The sequence below is a fragment of the Natrix helvetica genome, assembly GCF_964273705.1.
Source record: "Natrix helvetica genome assembly, chromosome: 1".
Lineage (NCBI taxonomy): Eukaryota > Metazoa > Chordata > Lepidosauria > Squamata > Natricidae > Natrix > Natrix helvetica.
Window position 1 is genome coordinate 229,037,727 of NC_138548.1, and position 23,845 is coordinate 229,061,571.

General features: G+C 34.9%; 1 protein-coding gene across 9 annotated transcripts; it reads left to right on the forward strand.

Annotated features, from left to right (window-relative positions):
- The first annotated feature begins 201 nt into the window (after positions 1-201).
- Positions 202-20,042, forward strand: ZNF207 (zinc finger protein 207). Of its 9 annotated transcripts, none has more exons than XM_081933274.1 (13): positions 202-450; positions 1,681-1,807; positions 2,774-2,912; positions 4,285-4,452; positions 5,061-5,136; positions 6,006-6,076; positions 7,436-7,596; positions 8,629-8,718; positions 9,675-9,917; positions 10,322-10,484; positions 10,612-13,879; positions 17,253-17,330; positions 19,782-20,042. In XM_081933274.1, the coding sequence occupies exons 1-11, from the start codon at positions 410-412 to the stop codon at positions 10,770-10,772; spliced, it is 1,440 nt and encodes a 479-aa protein (XP_081789400.1). In that variant the 5' UTR covers positions 202-409; the 3' UTR covers positions 10,773-13,879; positions 17,253-17,330; positions 19,782-20,042. The 9 variants fall into 9 exon arrangements, with proteins under 9 accessions (XP_081789400.1, XP_081789398.1, XP_081789399.1 ...); XM_081933272.1 differs by having other exon boundaries at positions 204-450; positions 6,006-6,106; XM_081933273.1 differs by having other exon boundaries at positions 206-450; positions 4,282-4,452.
- Positions 20,043-23,845: the final 3,803 nt, after the last annotated feature.

Below are 23,845 nucleotides of genomic sequence, written 5' to 3' on the forward strand. Positions count from 1 at the left end.
AATTTGAGGACCAGGATATCGGGCTCGGCTGCCTCCTGCGCATCTCTCCCAAAGCAAACTTCGGCGTTAAGTCGCAGTGGGAAAGAACACCCACCAAAAAAAAAAAAAAAAGCAATCCACGCAGGCAAGAACAGCGGAGTCGGCTAGAATTTCCGCTGCACCGCACGCCGGGAAGGAACAGATGACGTCACAATTGGTGAGGTCGCCTGGAGACCGAACACGTGCCCGCCCCCGCCGCGTTGCATTTCGGGAAGGCGAGGGATTCGGCGGAGGAGAGCGGCCATTTTATGCCTGGCTGAGAAGCAGGGGGGAGAGAGAGAAAGAGAGAGAACGCGCGGTCGGCGTTGGGGTTCCGTCACGTTCGCCGTTTGGGGGGGAGTTTTCTCGTCCGAGCCGTTGCCTTGTCGTCATGGGTCGGAAGAAGAAGAAGCAGCTAAAGCCTTGGTGCTGGTATCCTTTTCTAGGCGCGGGGCCGCCTCTTGTTTCGGATCGGGAAGGAGGCCCGATTGGCCTTTGGTAGTAGCGGCCTCTCTTTTTTCTTCCTCTGGTATTGAAACGCTTCAGCGGCCTGTTTTATTAGGCAGGGCAGGGCCGCAAAAAAATCCGGGCGACGGTAGGAAAGAGGTTCAAAAAGCTCTCGCTTTCCACTGCCGTATAATAATAAGTCGTCCGGATTTCTTCACTCCAGAGCCTTTTTTTAAGGGGTTTTGGAGCTGCCGCCTTTTAGGATTGACGCCCCCACCCTCTTTGTTCCCCGCACCACTTGGGAAATTAGAAATTGTATATATCTCTATACTGGAGAAGCAAAAATATATTAGATTTTTCTTGGGGTCTTTTTTTATCCATCAGCGTATCCCGTTCTTTTAAAAAAGGGCTGTTGCCATTAACTTTGTGCCCTGACGTTTATGGATACAAAAAGCATATTTTGTTGATTTTGATGGGTATCGTACTGGTAGTAGGCCGAACCTGTAGCCTTTTTTGGGGGGGGGGGCTAGATGTTTGCCAGATATCTATAGATTTATTTCTCTTGATCTCTCACTAGCTTAAATTGAGAAGGTTTAAGTATAAGGACTTCTTAAGGGTTAGATAACTTTTTCTTCCATTGTTTTGTGTTAACTTTACACACACACACTTTATATGCTGCCTACTTCCCATTAAGGCGATTCTTGAATGGTTAACTGTAGAACTAGCTAACTATGAAAGTTGTGATTGACCACATGTTTTCAAAAAAGCAAAATCAATAGTACTGTTGAAGAGGTTGAAAGCAATCTTAATCTGAGAAACAACTTCTGTATGTTTGGAGAGTCTGCATGACTTTCCCTTGTCCCAAACCGTCTAGTATGGGCAAAGATCATATGTGTTAGATGGTATTGTAAACAAGGGTTGGCTACTCAGCACATCAAAATTTGTGGGGTTTTAACCTTGAAAATTCCTCATCCTGCTACTTAATATTGGAGTTATGGTTACTTTATGAGTGAATAACTGCTGGATGCCTTGTAAGTTGTCTTTCCCCATGACAAAATGTAAGGTTTATGAAATCTTGATTTATAACAGTAATTGAAATGTAATTAGAAATGGGTTACAGCTTTCTTTAAAACTGATTATAGTAATGTTGACTAATGAATATCTTTTTTAGCATACTTCAGCATATATGCTTGACTTCTTTAACAATGTGAATAGGTATTGTAACAGGGATTTTGATGATGAGAAAATTCTTATTCAACACCAAAAAGCAAAGCACTTTAAATGCCATATATGTCATAAGAAACTGTATACTGGGCCTGGTTTAGCTATACACTGTATGCAGGTAAGTACTATAATATACCCATATAAATAGGATTATTTGTGGTGTTATTTATATATGCTTTTGTTTCAGAAATCTTTACATTTTAAAGTAAGAAAATGAAAGTTAATTTGTTATTCACAAATGCTATTGATGCACAAGTAGTCCTTGATTTACTACTGTAATAGAACCTAGTCATCCAGAGTTATGGTCCTACGTCATGTTGGTCGCGTGACCCATCTTCATTCTACAACATTTTTGTCAGTGGTTGTTAAGTAACTCACCATGTTGTTAACCAAAACTATGATCCTCAATGTGCATTTTTTTTTGCCAAAAGTTGGAAGTAAATGCCAAGCATCCAAAATGTAATCACATGACTAGGACGACAACAACAGCACTTCAAATCAAGTATGGGGGGTGGGTGGGTTTCATCATAACAGATTACCCATATTGCAATAATAGCTGCATCATTAGAAAAGTAGAAGAGTTATTTGATCAGAAAAAAAGCAGAATTGATAGTAGCTATACATGGAGAGGTTGCATCTAAAGTTTTGGAAGTGTCCATTAATAAGAGTGAAAAACAGGTTATGTAGAAAGTTCCATACTGGTGTGTTTTGGTATCTGTAGATTCTGTTTTTCTTTTTGAATGTGTTGGTCTGAGCATTTTTGAATAGATTTCCAGAATTGTTCAGGAAAATAAACGTTAAATGAGTATTCAAATCCCAGTTGAGAAAGATATTTGAGAACCAGTATAACCGTTTGTTCTAACTGTTGATAGCAACTTAAAAAGTTATGGCCTTTCCTAATGTTGTGTTGTAGCTAAAAGGTGTGTCTTTAAGGTTAACATTAAATTAAGATACTGTGATTGAACCCCCTTTCAGAAAATTCTGGTAAATGTCATAGCTAAATGGAGCTCTAATCTTAAAGCTATCTAGCTGTAGTCTCTAATGTACATCCTGTTTACGTCAGCTTGGATTTCTCTTTCTTAAGGTACATAAGGAAACAATTGATGCTGTTCCAAATGCAATACCAGGAAGAACTGATATTGAACTGGAAATATATGGTATGGAGGGCATTCCTGAAAAAGACATGGATGAAAGGAGAAGGCTGCTTGAACAAAAAACTCAAGGTAAATGGAAACACTTCCTGATATTTATACTGAACCTTTGCAACATGATCACTCTTTGATTTGGCAGACCATGGAGTCCCATTGCATTTGTAGTTGTGTTGCTGCAACATATTCAAAAACATCTACATGGAAAATGTAAAAATGATATAAATAATAGTCATGGATTGACATGGATGAGGATTGATTATAGCTGGAGTAATACTACAGTAATTTATATATATTTAAATTCTCAATGGCTTACAATAGTGGAGCATTAAAAGTATATGACATAAAAGTGTCTCAATTGCTGTCTTCCAATTAAAATATTTTTTAGCTTAGTGGTAAATAACTCTTTATCAATTTACTAAAGGATAAGAGAACGAAAGTTAATCTGATTTTATGAGGTAAGCTTATCACTAATTATACTATAAATTTAAGATGGCAAAATTTTATTGAAGAATCTGGAATAAGATGAGCTTTGTTTTAAAATGGAAGCATCAGTAACATCTGCTTTGCTGATGATAACTATCCTCATAGCTGAAAATGCAAAGTTATCTACAAGTTCTAGTAATAAAAGTGAAGGAGCCTTGTGAAGAAAAAGGACTAAGATTAAATATAAAGAAGATGAAACTAATGACCACAGGTAGAATGACCAACCTTAGAAATGGCAAGATACCCAAGTGATGAATAGTTCCTGCCTTTTCAGATCAACTATCAACAGTAAAGGAGCAAGTAGTAAAGACATTTGCTTCAGACTAGCACTTGGTCGAGCAGCTATGAAGGCCATGAATAAGATATTCAAATGCTATGATGTGCCTATACCTACAAAGAAGTGAATAGTGCAAGCAATGGTCTTCCCTGTAAAGCTGTACGGGAGCGAAAGTTGGACTTGAAGAAGCAGGATAGGAAGGGTATTGTATGTTGGCATTGGTGACCAAACTCAAATTATTGTACCTTGGACATAATTCTTTGGAGAAGACTATAATGCAGAGAAAGGTGAGAGAGAAGATGATCAACAGCAAGATGGGTGGATACAGTTATAGTGGTGATGAATGCCCTGTTGGAAAACCAGATCATGTTCTTTGCAGCTTTATTTACTGCCCACAGCAATAACAGAATCTCTCACTAAAAATGGGCATAATAGATGTTTAGTAAGTATTATTGAACTTGATTTTACTAGCAGATGTGCGGAGCTGGTTTTGCTGTGAAATAGTTTGGGGAAATTGAACAAGTATTTAAATAGTTTGGAAAAGGATCTTGGTCAAAATGTTTGTGATAATTTACTCTTTTGTGCAGCAATATCTTACAATGTAGAAATATAATTGTATTAAAAAGAATGGTTACTTTTTGTGATACAAATTAGCATTAACCCGAACATTGAAACTTTTAGCAGAAAGCCAGAAAAAGAAACAACAAGATGATTCTGATGAATATGATGATGATGAGTCTTCAGCTTCCACCTCATTTCAAGCACAGCCTGTGCAACCACAGCAGGGATATATACCACCAATGGCACAGCCAGGTTTACCTCCTGTGCCAGGGGCACCCGGAATTCCTCCAGGTAGTTATATAGATAGAAATAATTATGTCAGCTTTAGACTTTTTTTACTAAAATGAAAGACTTTAATGAATAGCATTTTGAATCAGCATGGTGATGTTTTATTGTATTTAGCTATGTTGACCATTTTCTTAACATTTAAAAACCAGAAAATATTCAATGGGGATTAAATATAAATTAGAGAAGTAATTATTTTGCTTCCATCTGTTCCTCAGAGACTCTTCTAACTTGTTTAGTTCTCAATGTGTTCTTAAAAGTGAAAAATAGGTATTTATCTTACAAAACTTTTGATTTTGTTTGCTACAAAAATGTTAACATTAGTAGACATTCCTCTGCTTTTTAGAATTGGATTTTCTTAACAGCTATATCTGAACATGGTAAAATATACAGGGAGCAGATCTGAAGGATAGTTTTGAGCATTTCAGAAATAGTTAAATCAACACTAGAAAACCTAATGATAAAATCCAATGGATTGTAGTAATTGTTAATTTTCCATGGTTTCCATACATGGAACATACAAGGAAAATTGTCAAGCATTTTTCACATATGTTTATCCAGTAAACAATAGATTATTCATATACATATCAGTTAATAAACATTCTGACTTCTAGGTATACCACCATTAATGGCAGGTGTTCCACCAATGATGCCTGGAATGCCTCCAGTCATGCCTGGAATGCCACCTGGGTAAGTATGAGCGATGTTTAGGCAACGGCATGCTACATGCTTTCATTTGTTTTACTTCACCTATGGGGTTTTGCTTTAAAAGCTGCACAGTTGGGGATCTGATAATCCTATCCTAGTTTGTCAGGACATAACTTTTTTATTCCTTCAGGAGTACTCAATAGTGTTTCCCAATGTAGTTTTTTTCCTAATTGCTTAGACTTTCATAGTATTTTGAGTTGTAAGTAAGATTAATGGGGGATAGCTACTGAACATCTGTGTTACTTGTGTCCTGTCTATTACCCAGAAGAGAATAGGAAAGAAACTGAAATCAAGTAAAGAAGGAGGTAGACAATTATCTATTTTTAATTCAAAATGCTGGCCTTTGCAGACATGGATATTCTTCATTTATTGAGATTTTGTTGTTCCACCTTTAATATTTTATAAATAATCCAAGGAAACGAGCATACTTTAATACTCCTTCCACCCCCTATTTTCCCCACAACAACAACCCTGTGAGGTGGGTTGGGCTGAGAGAGAGGGTGACTGATTGCCCCAAAGCTGTCCAAATGGTTTTCATACCTAAAGTGGGACTAGAATTTATGGTCTTCTGGTTTCTAGGCCAGCACATTAACTCCAGACCAAACTGGGCCATGTTAAGCTGCCAACTGTTCGTTCTATCTTTTTCTTCCCAAAGAGAGTTGGATGATGAATGATGATATCTCTACTCTTACTTTGTGTTGTGAATTGAGGCAGATTTTATGCTAAAATCTGATGCAGCCAAAGTTATTTGAAGGCAGATATTTACATTTCTCAGCTGGTAGAAAATCTTGGGACATTTTGACAGTGCCATTCTTTATGAGAGGTCTCATTAGAGTCTTTCAATTTTATAGGATGATGCCAATGGGTGGGATGATGCCTCCAGGACCAGGAATCCCACCCCTCATGCCTGGTATGCCACCAGGTAGGTCAGGAATGACGAATCCATATTGTGGTGAGAGTTATTTCATTTTTTCAACTGGATTTATGGGTTACTTCAGTTCTGGGGTAAAAGATAGGGACATAGAGCAGCTATTTATGGGACATAGAAGGAGGGTGCATGGGAACAAAAATGTATTCAATGGCAACTGCTGATAGAAACTTTTTCCATCCTACTCTGTCGACTGATATATTTCTATTAACACATAAGCTGCATTTTTGATTGAAACATGAAAGCCTTTTTTGTGTATTTGCTTCCCTTTCCCCCTTTTGGGTGAGGACTTTGGAATAGTTCCCAAAAAACCTATATAAAATGTTATGTTTAGGCTAATTTGATACTTTAAAAATGGTAAAAAGAAATTTCTGCTTCCAAGAATATAGTATCAATATGAGAACTAATTTTTACATATATTTATCAAATTTCTCTAAAAATTCCTCTATAAAAATATTTTTGGAAATTCTTATCACTGCTTGAATTGTTTAGTAGTTTTAATGTATCACATATTGTTTACTCAATTTGTCTTTATATTTACTTGTTTGTTTGTAATATTGTAAACCATTGTAATATATAAGTTTCAGCATGTTCTCAGAATTAAAAATAGATACTTTTAAGCATTGGGTGAAAGAATAATAATCTTATTGCTTGCAAGGAATTAGAAAATGTGATAGATTCCCACTCTGGAAAGGGTTTGCCCTTAGAGTAGGCGTAAAAATATTTTGTATAAATAAATGTTATCTCCAAATTGCTTCTAATAAATAAAACGTTAACATTTTTCAACAATTAGATTAAAAATGATAGATTAAAGCATTTTTAAGCATTCCTTAAAACAGAATTTGAAATCTAAATCCAGCCAAGAATAATATCCTTTGCACTTCTCTTGTGACTGGGCCCATTCAAAAGACGTCTCTCAGGGATTCAGGCTTTCTAGTGAGGGTTCTCAAAACCACCTTCCCCCTCGTTTACCAAGTAGAGAGACTGATTAGTCTTACAAGCATATCAAAAATATAAAACAAAAATAAAAGAAAGGTTCTAATTCCAGGGTAAAACAGATAAAAAGAAAATACAGTACTAAAATAAATATGTGGTGAATACAATCAATGTTCAGGTAAATAACACCACTTTTACAGGGTAGCCCAATCTGTTCAATATAACAGGTCCTTAGATCAGTTGCCAACTATAAATTTAGCAATTCTGCTCAATCTAAACATTGTTAAAGTATATTTCTGCATTTAATTCTTCTTTGTTTGATGTGTTAGCCCTCTGACGGAAGGTCAGTATCTGTGATCTTTCCGGTGGTATTAATAAAATCCTCACCAAAGCTTAATCAGAAACAATTATCTACAGGTATGCCACCACCTGTTGGTCCTCGCCCTGGATTGCCTCCAATGACACAGGCCCAGCAGGTGACTAATCAGGGTGTTCTTAATAGACCTCCAGCGCCTGTCCTTGCAGTACCTACTCCCCAACCACCAGTTACCAAACCACTGTTTCCTAGTGCCGGACAAGTAAGTTTTGAAATATCTAATTACCAAAAAGCTTCAGTGCATTAATTTTCTTTCTTTTCAAGTATATTTAAATAGTGAATTATGGTTCAAAAACAGTGGGGTGTTTTACAACCAAAATTGCAAAATAGTATTGTTTCATACTTCTATTGCATTTTATCTATGATGTATTCTTGTCAAAGGTTTCCTATTTACATCTACTTTTTTTTTCTGCAAAGAATGTAAATACTTCTGTCAGTCCAAACTCAGAATAGAGGGATGTATAGATGGTAAAGAGAATAAGTAACGTCTGCTGTAGCACATATTCAAGAAATAGTTATACACAGTATATTAACTATTTAACTAAAATCTAAAATAACAATTATTTTTGCAAGTTAAAGTAGTACCTGCTCTTTAACAGAACTGCATTATAAATGAAGGTGTTTTTTTTTAAACTATTAACTTGAAAGCAGAACCTTTAAATTTCTTCAAAAGAGAGTCATGCATAAGGTTCTGTAGAAGCTTCACTCACAAGCTGCACCAAACAGCTGGTTTGGATAGTTCATGTCTAAACCAAAACTTGCATGTTTGGTCCCAGTATGGAATGAAATGCTATTATTTTGTTCCAGATAAGTATTGAAACACTGTTTTTAATAGGCAGCAGTGTTTGAAAAAGCAGGAAAAAGGCTTCAAGCATCACAGACAGGTGGGCTGGTGACATGTATCTTGTTGGGAGCTATTGGAGCAACAGGAAGAAACAGAAGGAATACACACTAGATCTGTTCTGCTCATCGTGTAAAATCATCCACAATTCTTGCTAGTATATTTTGGGACAATGGAAGCATCATGTTTTTCTTTTTCTTAAACCATGGCCCACCTGGAACAAGTCATCAAAATTTATGCCTTGTACTTGTTTCAGGCTCAAAACAAAAGTAACATATTACATTTTATGTGCACCCCTATTCAATACAAAAACTAGTCTGAACTTTTTCCTCTAGGTTATTTTTATGCATTCATTTGGAGACTGTTTACTGTTTCCTTTCTTTTGTGCTACAGATGGGGACACCTGTCACAAGCTCAAGTACAACTTCATCCAATTCAGAACTGTCAGCACCTTCTAAAGCTCTGTTTCCTAGCACAGCACAAGTACGCAGGAAGTTGCAGTTAAAAATTGCTTTGCCAATTAACCCTTTGAACCGTTATGTACACTTTAAAAATCTGCCTAAACATTGTCAGATAATTGTGGTTTCCTGATTATGTTTAGTGGTTCAGTGCAATCTGAGAATTCATGCATAATAATTGGGTAATTTTAAAAAAGAAAATTCTACATTGTGGTTCTAAAGGGTTAAAAAGAGAGCATGAAAGCAGTTAAGTGCATTTAGTGGGCAGTGGTTTACTTGATGCATGGTTTATTTTTTTTTCTAATTTATGCTATTCTGATACATCTTGTTAAATGTCAAATGCATCATGTGCTAAAATCCCAATTTACCTAGTCTTGTTTTGGAGTTCAGTTATTAGTTCGAAATAATGTGCTGTTTGCTTGCCAAAGCATTCTGTCATGTGAAACTAAGAGCTCTTTTGTTGTGTAGAAATCCTTTCAAGCTTGTACTTTCCCATTGAACTTAGATGGCTTTCATTGGCTGTAGGCTAGGAAAATAATTGAAAACTGCAAGTGATAATTTGAGATGTCTCCGAACATCAAGGTATTTTTATACAAGGGATTGTTTTATTTAAATTTGACATAAAAGTTGACATCCTGAGGTTTGGTCTTAATCATTCTGTTTGAATGCTAATTTATCTCAGCTGATATTCCTAGATTAAATTGGTTTTTATTTTGAAAAACCAAACATCTTACTATATGGGGTATAATGCAGAAAATGACATGTGGCGATAGCTTGTTCCTATTTGTTCTAGACATCTCAAACTTTGCAGTATGTTTGTGTTGCAGGATTTATTTTTTTATTTTAGTTTGCTACTTTTTGTCATAAAATAGAACTTTTACTTTGGGCTAATTTAGCTGTGTCAGTATATGATAATGTTATGGAGTTTATTTAAAAGATAACAATGTACTTACATTTTTAATTTTCTATTTTTAAATTCAGGCTCAAGCAACTGTTCCAGGCCCAGTTGGTACAGATTTCAAACCTTTGAATAATGCACCTGCAACTACTACAGAACCACCCAAACCTACATTCCCTGCTTACACACAATCTACAGCATCTACCACTAATACAACAAATAGTACTGCAGCTAAGCCTGCTACTTCTATAACAAGTAAGCCTGCTACTCTTACAACAACCAGCGCTACCAGTAAGTTGATCCATCCAGATGAGGATATATCTTTGGTAAGTTAAAGATAATTTTCCCATGCCTTTTCTTTATAATAAGATTGATATGATAAATAAAAGTTTTCAACTTCCCTATGATTTATCATGATTAAAACATAATTCTCAAAGTCTATCCTTTGTAGTATTTAAGAGTGCTTCATTTTTTAGAGTTCAGGTAATTTAATAATTCTATATTTAATTCCTGCTGTAATTGAGATAGCTATTAATATAGAACTTTGTAAACTGAATTTATGTCCTAGAATACATATCTACTTAATAATGATTTGATTGCCAAAAGTTATCCATTAGAACTTCCTGAACTGCAGCCATGAGAATAGTGTCGCAATTGTATCTGTGTTTCAGAATGAATCTTGTTTTGATTTCGCACTGATTAGATATCCTCCATGTGTTTCCCTTCATAGGAAGAAAGAAGAGCTCAGTTACCCAAATACCAGCGTAACCTCCCTCGACCAGGGCAGGCATCTATGGGCAATCCACCAGTTGGACCAATTGGAGGTATGATGCCACCACAGCCAGGAATTCCCCCTCAGCAACAAGGAATGAGACCACCAATCCCACCTCATGGTAATAACAAATTAAACTCTGTTGGAAGCTCATGAAATGTATTTAATTGTGGAATTAAGTGACATATACTAAGAGCAGTACTGCTGAAGGTAGATGTAACTTTATTCTTTCAAATTTTGCTTTTCAGGTCAGTATGGTGCTCACCACCAGGGCATGCCAGGGTATCTTCCTGGTGCAATGCCTCCATATGGTCAAGGGCCCCCAATGGTGCCTCCTTATCAAGGTGGACCTCCTAGACCGCCAATGGGAATGAGACCTCCGGTAATGTCGCAAGGTGGCCGCTACTGATGCTACTGCAAACGTTCTAATAGGTTTGGAGATTAAACCTTTTCTCGTCTTGTGCTGTTAATATAGCCAAGCTTCCATCAATTAAAACTTCATTGTGACTTTTAGGGGAAAAAATCTTTCCACATGCAAGGAACTGTTGGACATTATTTTACATGGGAAAAATTATTTAGAATAATAAAATGGAACTTTCCCTGATGTTGCAATTTATACTGTATGGCTTCTTTTTCATGTTTCATCTAGGTTTTTAGAAGTGAAGTATAGTAAATATGGTTCGTTAAATTGTGAAGGCGCTGGAATTACATGAACGTACCATCTTTAAAGGCAAGTTCTGTAACCTTATGTTGCTGTTCATAAATGATGCCTTCACAGCACTTCAGGTGCTGTTGGACTTCATGTCCCCAACAATAGTTTGGTGAGGGCTTTCACTGTTGTCATCTACTTGTACACCTAAATCTGGATGTGTAACCATATTTAATGTAGAGTTCCTCCTGTTCCAGGGTTTATAGAATTGACCCGCTAAATTCATGTGATTTTCTGTATTGTTTAACTTCATTGTAATAAAACAAAAGAAAAAAATTGTCCTTTTATTCATGACCAGCTGTGGACATCTGCCTGAAGGTTTGTACTGATGCATGCTACTATAGCTTGTATAATAAATACAATACAATTCCTAATGCTACATTGATATATCCTGAATTGTTTGATCAAGGTAGTCATAGACCTGTACACTTATTAACAAGACACAACAAATAAATTTGTCCAATTTTCCTAATGGATTTCTAAGGGTTTGCCATTCAGTTGATTAAAATGTGCTCATCTCAAGTTGTTGATATATGTTGGTTTCTATGAAGTACATTTTATTGTGCAATACTTTTATTTGACTCGGGTTTCTTAAAGTAATATTTTACAAAGTTTAGGTATTAGATAATAGTGCAGTCATTGTTTATATACTAATAGATTGGTCATAAAATCTCATATTTTTAAAACAATCCTGATGCAGAGAAAGACATTGCTAAGAAATTGGAAAGTGAGTTAACAACTACAATACAGCTGAAGTTGTCCAATATAATATCTTTCATGACATGATTTACTAGACTTGTAGAGGCCTAAGCCTACATAACAGGATCATATTCTGCAAAGGACACTGGAATTGCTGTGAAATTTTAGCTGGTTCTTTAACTGGACTGATTCCCATTTATGAAACTTAACTGGAAAGTAGGAACAATATTATTTCCTTCAGTAGGTGGCAATGAGTTCCTCTTGATTGTAAGTTTAAAAGTGTAGCATATTTAAATGGGAGACTGTCCAAATACTTTAGGTCTTCAATTTTTAATTTTCTAGTTTTGTATCTGATATTAATGGGATTAAACCTTTCTTTGAGAGCCAGGCCTAAGAAGATATTCTTGGGTATTCTTTATTAATTGATATTGTAAATGAAATATTTTGTTCTTTTTTATGCTCCAGTGGCATATACATATTAATATTATCAATGTCTGAATTTTACTGCTAATTAGTTTTTTCCACACTGTTGATTCATATTTGAAAATTTTGGCTTTGTTGTACTCACAAAGTCTTATTAATTAAATATGTCCTTTTTTTCTTAATACTCATTAAGCACAGAACTGTATAATTTGCAGTCTGAATATGTCTTTCTGATTTGATCATTTATTTTTTCATAGAACATATAAAAATAGGCAATCATGATCACTTGGCTGTTTTATTATTTGTTTCATTGTGTTGTTCTCTTTTTGCCCAATTGCAGTAGCCTTTGTATAGTTAGATATCTTAACCATCTTGCAAAGAATTTATATGGTCACATGAATGAGAATAGCTGATATATTCGGAACTTGTTTCATACAGATTCTTCTATTAGTATGGCGAACAACTCAGTTTAAAAATGGCTTATTAAATAGCCATTACCTGTGAAGTTTGTGGAAGCATACAGATTCTTTCAATTGTGCTGTTGCTAGTTTTTAGTTCATAAGATGGTTATGCGATTTTTCCCAAGAATCTTTTGCAAAATTTACTAGAAAGTTTTTTAAATGACTTGCTAAAAAGATTTTTCTGGAAGCATGGATTATATTGCATGAGGTTTTTAGAAACGGTCAAGAAGTATCAATTGCTTAACTTAAAACTGTATATTTTTAATTATAGCATATTTTGATAAGAATTTTAATTGTTTCAATAATTGTATTGTTCCCTTAGCACTGCAGAAAAATTGAGTGCTGCTTGTACTGTATACTTGGCTTGTTAATAATTTGTTTTTAGTGGGAGAGGACATTATGGAGCCAATAGATTTTTTTCTTCCTCTCCCAGGGGCAGATTTATTTGTCTCCTCCTGATTGGAAAAGAGCCACATGGTTTCTGTCAGGAAATAAGGTTGTGTTTCCTACTGTAAAATTTGCAATAGAAAAACTGCATTTTCAAAGTATAAGCAAGGTGTTTATTTTTATTTTGGAGAATTCAAGTACTCAAACTTTTTTTTTTTTAAGCAAACAAGGGCTTATTTATTTTGTTTTCTCTGTAGCCTGGGTTCAAATAGCATAGAATGTAACAGGTACCTTTCTTATTTAAAATAAAATAATTCACTGGCCATAGTGAAAAAGAAATATGAGAACATAATTTTGAATTCTTTTATTTATATTTAAATAAAAATGCATAGTCCTGGCATTTATTAATACATATTACAATTGTCTTAATAATTGTACTGGTCTAGCTACTTACATAAGTGGTATAAATTTTTGAAAAGCAGATGGATGTTCTTCTAACGTTTTAAAACTTTTACTGAATCAGTACAGAATATTCCATTGCTTACAACACCTGCTGTCAACTGTGTTACACAGCAGTTGTCAATTTTTAAGGCGAGCTCAATTGGAAATTTTTCCCTATAGAACTCAAAGCTGATTTATAAATTCCATGTCACGTATAGACCTACAATTTTGAGACCAAACTTTCATTTGATCATTGGAATTCTGTTACTATTGATTGCATGTACTTTTAGCCTTAATTGGATCGTGTTTTTCTAAAATTTTAAATTTTCTTCTTCCTATAGCCCTGCCATAGGACAGGCTGAGGCAGAGTCTCAGTGTTGCCCTGTTCAGTCTGAGGCAAGTGGGATTTATTTTATTCATTCTAGGGGCTTTCACAGCTTTATAGCTGTTGGATATTTATGTCCCCAAACTTGCAGCAAGTTTGGTGAAGGCTCCTATGTTTAATTTAATATAGGATTTTTATAATATTTTGATGGGCTCTATATTAATATTGATATAGTAACACTGGTGCTTTCAATGTACTATTAGCAAGAAGTCCCAATGTGGTGTGGAGTAAACATTTGCTGGAATATTAACCTCCTTTATATCCCCTCTGAAATTTTGGTCAGTGGAACCATTTTTTTAAACAACTCATTTTTAAAATATTGTGATAAATTAATGAGATTCAAGAGTTCTGTTACCTGTGTTTAGTATTTTAAGAAAAATGCCTGTGTTACAATTTCTGTTATCTTCATTGATACCTCTTTCTGAGACGGAGTAAATGTTAAGCTAAATTTAAATTATTTAAATTATTTATCATGAATATTAATGTAGAGCCTGAAGAATGAAGAAAAATGTAGATATGAGTTTTGTAACATGGAAAAACGGGGTAAATATTTACAAGGAAACCATTTCTTTATCAGCCTTTCTTCCCAAGATAAACAAATTGCAAAATCTGTATGCTCTGAAAAATATATTTGAGCATTGCCAGTGTTATTTGAATGCTTCAGTAGAAATCGTCTTACTGACTTCTTGTAAAACATGCACAACATGTAATTTGTTTTAAAGTAAGGAGGTAATTTCTGAGGAATGCTTATAAATTTCCAAGAAAAATTAAGAGCAACAGCTCTTGAAACAAATGCAACTTCAAAAGTTAGACTATCTACAGAAAAATCCAGATTTTCCTGGCAGTCTCTTCACTTGCCCTTGCAGAGCCTCAAACTGCTTCTTAAAATTGAATTTTTAAAAAGGCTTGGGGATCTGACACGAAAGCTCTTCTAAAAGGAAAATCTGAGAAAAGTATTGTGCTCGTTGGTCATGGTTTTCCCTGATGTGGTCTTCTTCAGAGTCCTCAAACTGCTTTTCCAGCTTCCAGTTTTTCTGGTATATAATAACTACAGACATAATGTGCTCGCCTTGATGAGGTTTTAAATGTTCAAAGCTATTGATGTTATAATGCTTAATAGCATGGTTGGTTCCCTGTTATTTTTCTCACAGGTATCTAGAACCATCTGCGAGTAGTTCTAAAATTCTGGACAGATTAATTTTGGAAATTTTCCATGCAATTTTGTCAGCTCAGTACCAGTTGCACTCAAATTATTATTCCGTGTTTAACACACAAACCATAATAGCTAAGATAGCCAGTATGTATAATGTTCTTTTTGTCTTTATATTATAACAAATACATATAAGAATGTCTCTTGATCTAAATGCATCAGCTTAGAATGTCATTACTTAGTAAATAGGGAATGCAAAAAATGTGTCATTAACACTGTTCATCTACAGTACATCTGTTTTATTACACACCACCAATTTTTTCTAGTCTTAAGTGTTAGTTTTCAACCAGTGTTCATAGTTATAATGGTATGGATAAATGTTTCTTGTTGGACAACTTTGACCATTGTAATCACAATATAACCAGGAATTAACACCTTGAAATTTTTGGACTCATTCGTCTCATCATTGAAAATAAATGTTTTACCAATTCTGTGACAAATACCATCACAGAATTTCAAAATATTACCCAAACTCTTCTGAAAAAGCAGTTTGGGGTTTATGTTGACAATTCAAAGAGAAGGTACCACCAATTCCCACATTGTACATCTCCTTTCTCAATTTCCCTGTAAGAGTTCTAGTTTTGAGATGTTTCTTTCCAAAGTTTAAGCAGTGGTTTCAGAGTTCTAGGAGGACAACTGTTGAGTGAAAATATATTGATAAGTAAGCATGTATTAACGCATGCACGGTTAGAATGCTGTTTTAATCCAACCTAATCTGGTGTCATAAATAATGTTGTTATATTGATGGTGCTTGTGTTTACGTGAAACTGTAGAAATTGATTGTAGTATGCTAGGAAACATAGCTTTGCTTGGGTTGGACTGTTGCTGCTCGAATGCAATGCTCACCTTGTCTAAATCTAAAAAGATACTTCAAATAATTTATAATTACACCAATAGCCTAAGTATATTATAGGTTAATTTTACTAACAACCCTATTTGGCAAGCAACAGTTTGAATAATGTAATATGGTTCTTTGATTTTGGCCATTTTCATTATTTTAACCTAGGTTTAACAGAAATACATAATTGGTATTCAAACTGCATGTCCAGACATCATTTGATTGATTTCATAGATTTTCATGGGTGTAGGTATGCTGGTCTTGTTGTATTCGGGTCTTTTCCGATGTAAGATCTTACATGGGAAAAGACCCGAATACAACAAGACCAGCATATGTATATGTATATGTATATAAATATAAAAGTGATACACACTTTATAAAAACTATAAAGTTGCTTCTAAAGTATTTACTTCACTGAAAAGCATTAAAAAATATCAGAGATCTTGCTGTGTGAAATAGATTAATGGTGTTTCAGCTACAAAAATATCCAAGCAATTATAAACAGAATAAAATAATTTGAGTATTATTGAAATAGAAAAACCCTGTATTCTACGTCATATTTTTACAAGGAAGTTTGGTATTACATTTCAGCTCTGAGATCTTAAGATTTTGACTTACTGTACTCTGGTGTGAAGTTAAATTCAATTTGTAGGCTTGCTTTGTGTTTGTGAGGCTTTTTTATTCATTATCCAAAGAAATTCAGTTACAAGATACTGTAATTGAAATTTGTGTTCAAAACACATGGTCAGTTAATTTTTATTTTATTTTTAAATAGAAGTCACTGCACTACTGTGACACCTGATAGGATAATACATATTTATGTCGGAAATATGTTGATATATTCAGTGTAGTCATAATGCAGATAATTTCCTTTCGTTATCAGTAAAGTCACTAATATATCTCTGCTAACAATTCTTGAACATTGGCATATGTTGCTAAATGTTCCTTTCAAAATTTTGTAATTGGCTTAATACCGGCTAAATGTTCGGAAATTAAATATAAATTATCTTGAATCTTAAAAATGGACATGCTTTTAAGATAAATTCAACCAGTGATTCTATTTTATTCTATACAAACAACCCATTCTTGAGGATTTAATTGTTCTGTGTATGTGTTAGAAGTGATAGAAGAACAGAGTTTTCACTGAATCTCTTAAAAAGATTTCCACATAGCACAACAACCATTTAACAGTCAAGTGTTTAACTTGCTAATTAATCATGAGGATTTTTTTTTCTTCAAATAAGTATAAAACCTGGGGTTTGATTTTTACAATTTAAACTTAAATCATGATTTAAGGTCCTTTTTGTTTAATATAATTTGTGTTTTTGTTGACTAGCAGCAGAATTTCAGCATTTGCTTCTTACTGGTAGAGAAGAAAAAATCCCAGCACTGCCAGTACAGGTTAGTTTAATCTGTAAGTACCGTGATGTTTATTTGAAATCCTGTACTACAAATAATATGTTAGTACATGAGGATGAAGTCACTAGTAATATTAGGAGGGAAATATCTTCTTGCATCTAAAACTCATAGGCTCCCATTTCAAAAGGGAGTGAGGGATTGTGATATATAGGCAAATTGGGTTAGAGCATGGATTTATTTTAGTCAGACCTAGAGTGATATACTTCTTTGAAGTTGGAAACCATTTGAGTTGGTTGAAAAATAATCTTGTCATTTATGGGGGGGGGGGGGGAATAGATATTTTTGTCATAAACAGAAAAGCATAAATGAAATATTTGATTCTTTCTCTTTACCTACGCTCACCAGCGTTATTGATGAGAAGCACATCTTTGCTATGATGGGCTTTTAGTTATGATTCACTATATTCTGAAGTCTAGGCCCCTAATTGACAATTCTACAGAATATAAGCTGTTCTCACTTAACTAGTTTCGTCTCTCTTAGAGCTGCTTCTGGGTATCTAGTATTCTTTCAAGTAAATGTTTTTTGTAGCACTGCTGTACTATTTAAATTGGTGGTTTGTGTGAAGCTGTAGTTGCACCTCATTGGAATTGCATGTTTCCATATCTTTAATTTTCTGCTTTGTCTAGCCAACATTATCATATCTCAGCTACTTATAAACATTTACCGTAAATGTAGCAGCTCAAGTTATCTAAACGTTTTAAGAAAGGATTATCCACAGCAGACTAGAAATAAGAATTGTTCAACATGACTACACAAATGTTTTTTTTCTAAGCATTCTGTGTATATGACACTGTTGCTTCTTTGCATTTTCAGTCTTCTCAATGCCATCTGTGGCATGTTTATGAAACAATGGCTGTTCCATAATGATGGAATTTCTTTTTGCCAAAATTTCCACCTGGAAACAAAGGGATTAATAGATTTTTCTTAAAACTCGCATTGTAAAGTTAAGTAAAATATGCCAGAGTTGATATAATTTAGTTCACTTGAATTTGATTCTTACTAATTGATTATTCCACATCAATAATGTTTGCATTAGAGTTAAATTAGAAGGCAGCTGAAAATAATCGTTTTCTGTTACTAACATGGGAGGTTTTTCTGTTGTGCTGGGTTATGGCACTAAAAATTACCACAATTCTCAAAACTAACTAACAGCTTAGGATGTAGAACTATTTCAAGTATTCATTCCATATTAATAGATATATCAGAAAAATAATTTCATTATGAGCAATCTAATTTATGAATACAGGCTGCCTACAGAAATACACTCTATTTATCATCTTAGGATAGATGTGAAGAAAGTACAATTTTTGAGGATATAGTCACTATACTGATGTGATCACCATTATAAGCAAGCTATGCTTGAGCACTGTATTTACTGATGTCCAGAAATCTAAATTCCATAAGATAAAGAATATACATAAAATAGAGGGAAAATTTGTTTTAAACCAAGAAGAAATTAGGGGAGTTCTGCTGAACTGCTTCGGATCTGCTGTTTCATAAGGATCAAAAGTCTTCCCAGCACTTTCTGCCTTTGCTTTCGTTAACCATTGCTGTTGCCAGTGTCCCAGCACAAAATATCCCACTGGCTGGTCTGCCCTTGTTGCCCCCGGTCTCCCTAATTCAGCTACTGATACCTTAGCTTTTTCCTTTACCTCCCACAATTCATTTCTGCTCAGTTCAGAACAGCTCCATTTTGTTCCAGACACTGAACATTCAAATATATATATTTGAGGGGGGAATACTGAAAAAATCATTGATATCGCCCTTTAATATGAATCTCCTGGGATATTGTTAAATATTTATCTTTCTGAGGAAAGAAGTTCTTTCCTTACCTGCACCCTTTAACTAAGAAAAGTTACACTTTAGTAGTGTGTGAATTCATGCTGGTGGTGCAATTGTCGCCAGAATCTCATTATGTGGGTACCTATATTGAGTCCAAAGTGTAAATGCTTAGAGGTTTGCAAAAATGTTGATTGTTAAAGGAGCACCTAGTGGTAGAGAGGCAAGTGCTTTCATAGTTTCATGGTTTGAACATTCATATCATAATTCACACATTAATTCTGCTATTAATAATGCTATTAAAATTGCATTAGCATCTGTTTTTTAATTTCCAGTTATAATGATACATCTCAAGCTACAGTAGTATAAAATAAACCATATGTTAGTACTGACTAGAGTCATACTATTTAGTATCTGTTAATTCTAATTTTACTTGGATTTACATAACAAACCTCCGGATTTTGAAACAATGCACACAATATATAGGCCCTTTATTTGCCTTAATATAAATAACACTGTGTTGTGTGAAGCAGCAGACTTTTGCTCTTTTTATTATTGGACTTCGGCTTTGCAGTGAGATTGATGATCCATCGAAGTATATTGTTAGTTTGAATATTGTAACACATCCTCTGGTCTTGTTTTGATCAAATAAATGCAACTTATATAGTCCTGCAGACACCAGCAATTCCAGAAATCAGGGGAATCATTTCAGATCTGGAAACTGGTAAGTATTTTTTAAAAATGCTATTTATCAATCCTACAGCATTTTGTTGATCAGTGATGTAAAGATGGAGATGAAGAAGTAGAAAATTAGCTTATGTATGCTCCAGTGTTGATGATTCTTATTGGTAGCATTTTCAAATGTACACTTTGAGAACTTTATACCTTTTTTTTTCATTCATTAAACTTGAATCAATTAATTCCTTGACCTATGTGTTATCTTTTGTGTCATTTTGCTTCCTGAACATATTTGTACGCCAAAAAAAGACAGCTCACATAAAAAACAAAATATAAAATTGTTACAGCTGTTCAGTTACTTATTATTTTGTAGAGAGTTCCGTTAAACCTGAATAGAATGAAGGTTCCATGACTGAAAGTTTCCATCAGTTGTAGAGCGTTTAGTGAATTTTCTTCAGATTTTCTGAAAAACTATTCTGGAATATTGCATGCAAGAATGTAGGCTCCCCAGCATTTTCAATGATGATGAATGCTAGAATATTAGTTCAGCCATACGGAGAAGACAATGGGTTCCCCTTTTGTATTACAGGAATTTTCATTGTCAGATACAGGTGAAACTCAAAAAATTAGATACAAAAGTTCATTTATTTCAGTAATGCAACTTAAAAGGTGAAACTAATATATGAGATGAGACTCATTACATGCAAAGCAAGATAGTTCAAGCCGTGATTTGTCATAATTGTGATGATTATGGCATACAGCTCATGAAAACCCCAAATCCACCATCTCAGAAAATTAGAATATTACATGCAATCAATAAAACAAGGATTGTACATAGAACAATATCGGACTTCTGAAAAGTATAAGCATGCATATGTACTCAGTACTTGGTTTGTGCCCCTTTTGCAGCAATTACTGCCTCAATGCGGCGTGGCATGGAAGCTATCAGCCTGTGGCACTGCTGAGGTGTTAGGGAAGACCAGGATGCTTCAATAGCGGCCTTCAGCTCTTCTGCAGTGTTTGGTCTCATGTCTCTCTTCTTTCTCTTGGCAATGCCCCATAGATTCTCTATGGGGTTCAGGTCAGTTGAATTTGCTGGCCAATCAAGCACAGTAATCCCACAGTCATTGAACCAGGTTTTGGTGCTTTTGGCAGTGTGGGCAGGTGCCAGGTCCTGCTGGAAAATGAAGTCAGCATCCCCATAAAGCTCTCTGCGGAAGGAAGCATGAAGTGCTCCAAAAGCTCCTGGTAAACAGCTGCGTTGACCCTGGACTTATGAAGCACAGTGGTCCAAAGTCCTCTTTTCTGCTATGAGCAACTTTTGCATCTCATTTGGAAGCCAAGGACCCAGAGTATGGAGGAAGAATGGGGAGGCAGACACTGCAAGATGCTTGAAATCCAGTGTGAAGTTTCCACAGTTTGTTGATTTGGGAAGCTATGTCAACTGCTGGTGTTGGTCCACTGTGCTTCATTAAGTCCAGGGTCAACGCAGCTGTCTACCAGGAGATTTTAGAGCACTTCATGCTCCCTTCCACAGACGAGCTTTATGGGGATGCTGACTTCATTTTCCAGTTGCCCACACTGCCAAAAGCACCAAAACCCTGGTTCAATGACTGGGATTACTGTGCTTGATTGGCCAGCAAACTCGCCTGACCTGAACCCCATAGAGAATTTATGGGGCATTGCCAAGAGAAAGAGGAGAGACATGAGACCGAACAATGCAGAAGAGCTGAAGGCCGCAATTGAAGCATCCCGGTCTTCCATAACACCTCAGCAATGTCACAGGCTGATAGCTTGTGGACTTGGGGTTTTCATGAGCTGTACACCGTAATCATCACAATTATGACAAATCACGGCTTGAACTATCTTGCTTTGCATGTAACGAGTCTTATCTCATATATTACTTTCACTTTTTTAGTTGCATTACTAAAATAAATGAACTTTTGCACAATATTCTAATTTTTCGAGTTTCACCTGTACATCCTTCCTCTTCCACAGGGAAACTGTTGGGTCACATCTTTTTCAAACTACTCTTTGAAACGCAACAATTATTATGAGGAAGAGGGTGATGATTGTTAAAGGAATACTATTTGCCTCAACTGAAAACAAAGTTCCACTATTTCTCTATAAAGTAATTAGAAGATACAAAATAGTTATGGAAACAGTACATTCCCCTCACACAAAGACCTCTATTTCAAAAAAATAAAAACTATTAAGTATTTTGTTTCTTAAACATTTTCATTATCACATTCCAGCAATATATCTCTATATGCAAATAATATAAAAATGCTTTAAATGTAGGTCAACTTTTCTTTTCCGCCTTTAGAAACATAAAATTGTAGCTGTATTTGAGTAAACTTTAAAATTAGATGTGAAGCAAAAGCTGGCAAACAGATTGCAAGATGAAAATTATAAAATTTTAACTTCTTACAGGTTGATCTACTGTAATTAGATTAACACTGACTTCTTGGATAAGGGTCATAGCAACAATGCAAAAAAATAAAAACAATGCACACACATAAATACTTTACTTTTATGTATGCTGCATTGCTTTTTAAAGCAATCTTGCTAGGGGCCTTATCCAAAAAGTCAAAATGAATGCTTTTATGAACAGTTATGAATTTGAAGAAGCAAAACAGCCCAAAGAAAGAAATATAGGTGATGACAATTCCTGTAGTTTTAAAGCATTTTAAAACTTCATTTTCTACTACAAAGATGCGTTATTAGTAGAAGGATATACAAAATGTTTTGTGAGCAAAGCTGTGTTTCAGATTCAAAATAATACATGTATTCTTTCGTGGAAGAAGACTACTCAGTGAATTTGTTTTTTGTTGCTGTCTTGGTACAAAAAATATGATACCTTAAAAACCTGTTTAAGGTAGCCAGAAGAAAAAAATAGATCTTCAAAGTGGGTGGATTCATAAGGGCTTAGATAGGTGGCAGCACTTAGCCAAACTTAACTGGATGGAGCCTACAGGTAGTTCTTGACTTACGACCACAATTGAGCTCAGAACTAATGTTGCTAAGAGAAATTTGTTAAGTGAGGTTTGCCTCATTTGTTAAGTGAATCACTGCAGTTAAATTAGTAACACGGTTGTTAAATGAATCTGGCTTCCCCATTGACTTTGCTTGTGAGGTTGCAAAAGGGGATCACATGACCCAGGGACATTGCAACCATCATAAATATGAACCAGTGTAAATCACATGTCCATGGGGATGGTGCAACGGTCATAAGTGAAAAATGGTCATAAATCCCTTTTTTAAGTGATGTAACTTCGAACAGTCACTAAATGAACTGTTGTAAGTCGAGGACCATCTGTACTGGGAAAACTGCAGTAGAATTGTGAACCAGACTGAAGTTGAGTAAACAACCTGAAGGAAGGTGGTAGCAAATCAGTTTGGGATTAAATAACACAGATATCAGAAGTAGTACATGATAATGTAATTCTCCCCAAGAAAAGCTCAACTCAAGATTTTAAGTCTATATAATTTATATGGATAGATTCATATTTAGTTTTAGCTCCTTTCCCTTGTATTTTAATAGAGATACGTACGGCATCTGTAGAATGGAGCAACATTACGACAATACTAATATGTCTACTCTAGGGTCTTTATTATGAAAGAATATATTACATTTAAATCAAAATATGCTGCATGTGTATTGGAACAACAAAAGAGCATAGGGGGACTTCTTTGGATCATTGTTCTCTTACCATTAAATACTAGTAATTCTTGAAATAAGGAAATGAGTCTATATGGAAAAGATTAAAAAAATGTCCCAAATTTTCAATATGTGAATTCTGTGATCTTTTACCTCATCAAAATCTGTAAAATGGCAACTGGCTCCACCAGTGCAATATAGTTGCATATCAACCAAAAATAGAAGATCAGACCTTGCAGTAACAATCTAAACACGTGATGCGTAAATTCATGGGATTGTGCAAATCCCTTTCAGGATACAGTGCATTGGTAAGAATATCATTGCATGATTCACAATCGGGGAGTTTTTTTCCTCTATGTGTCACTAATCATGTGATTATTATTATTTTTTAC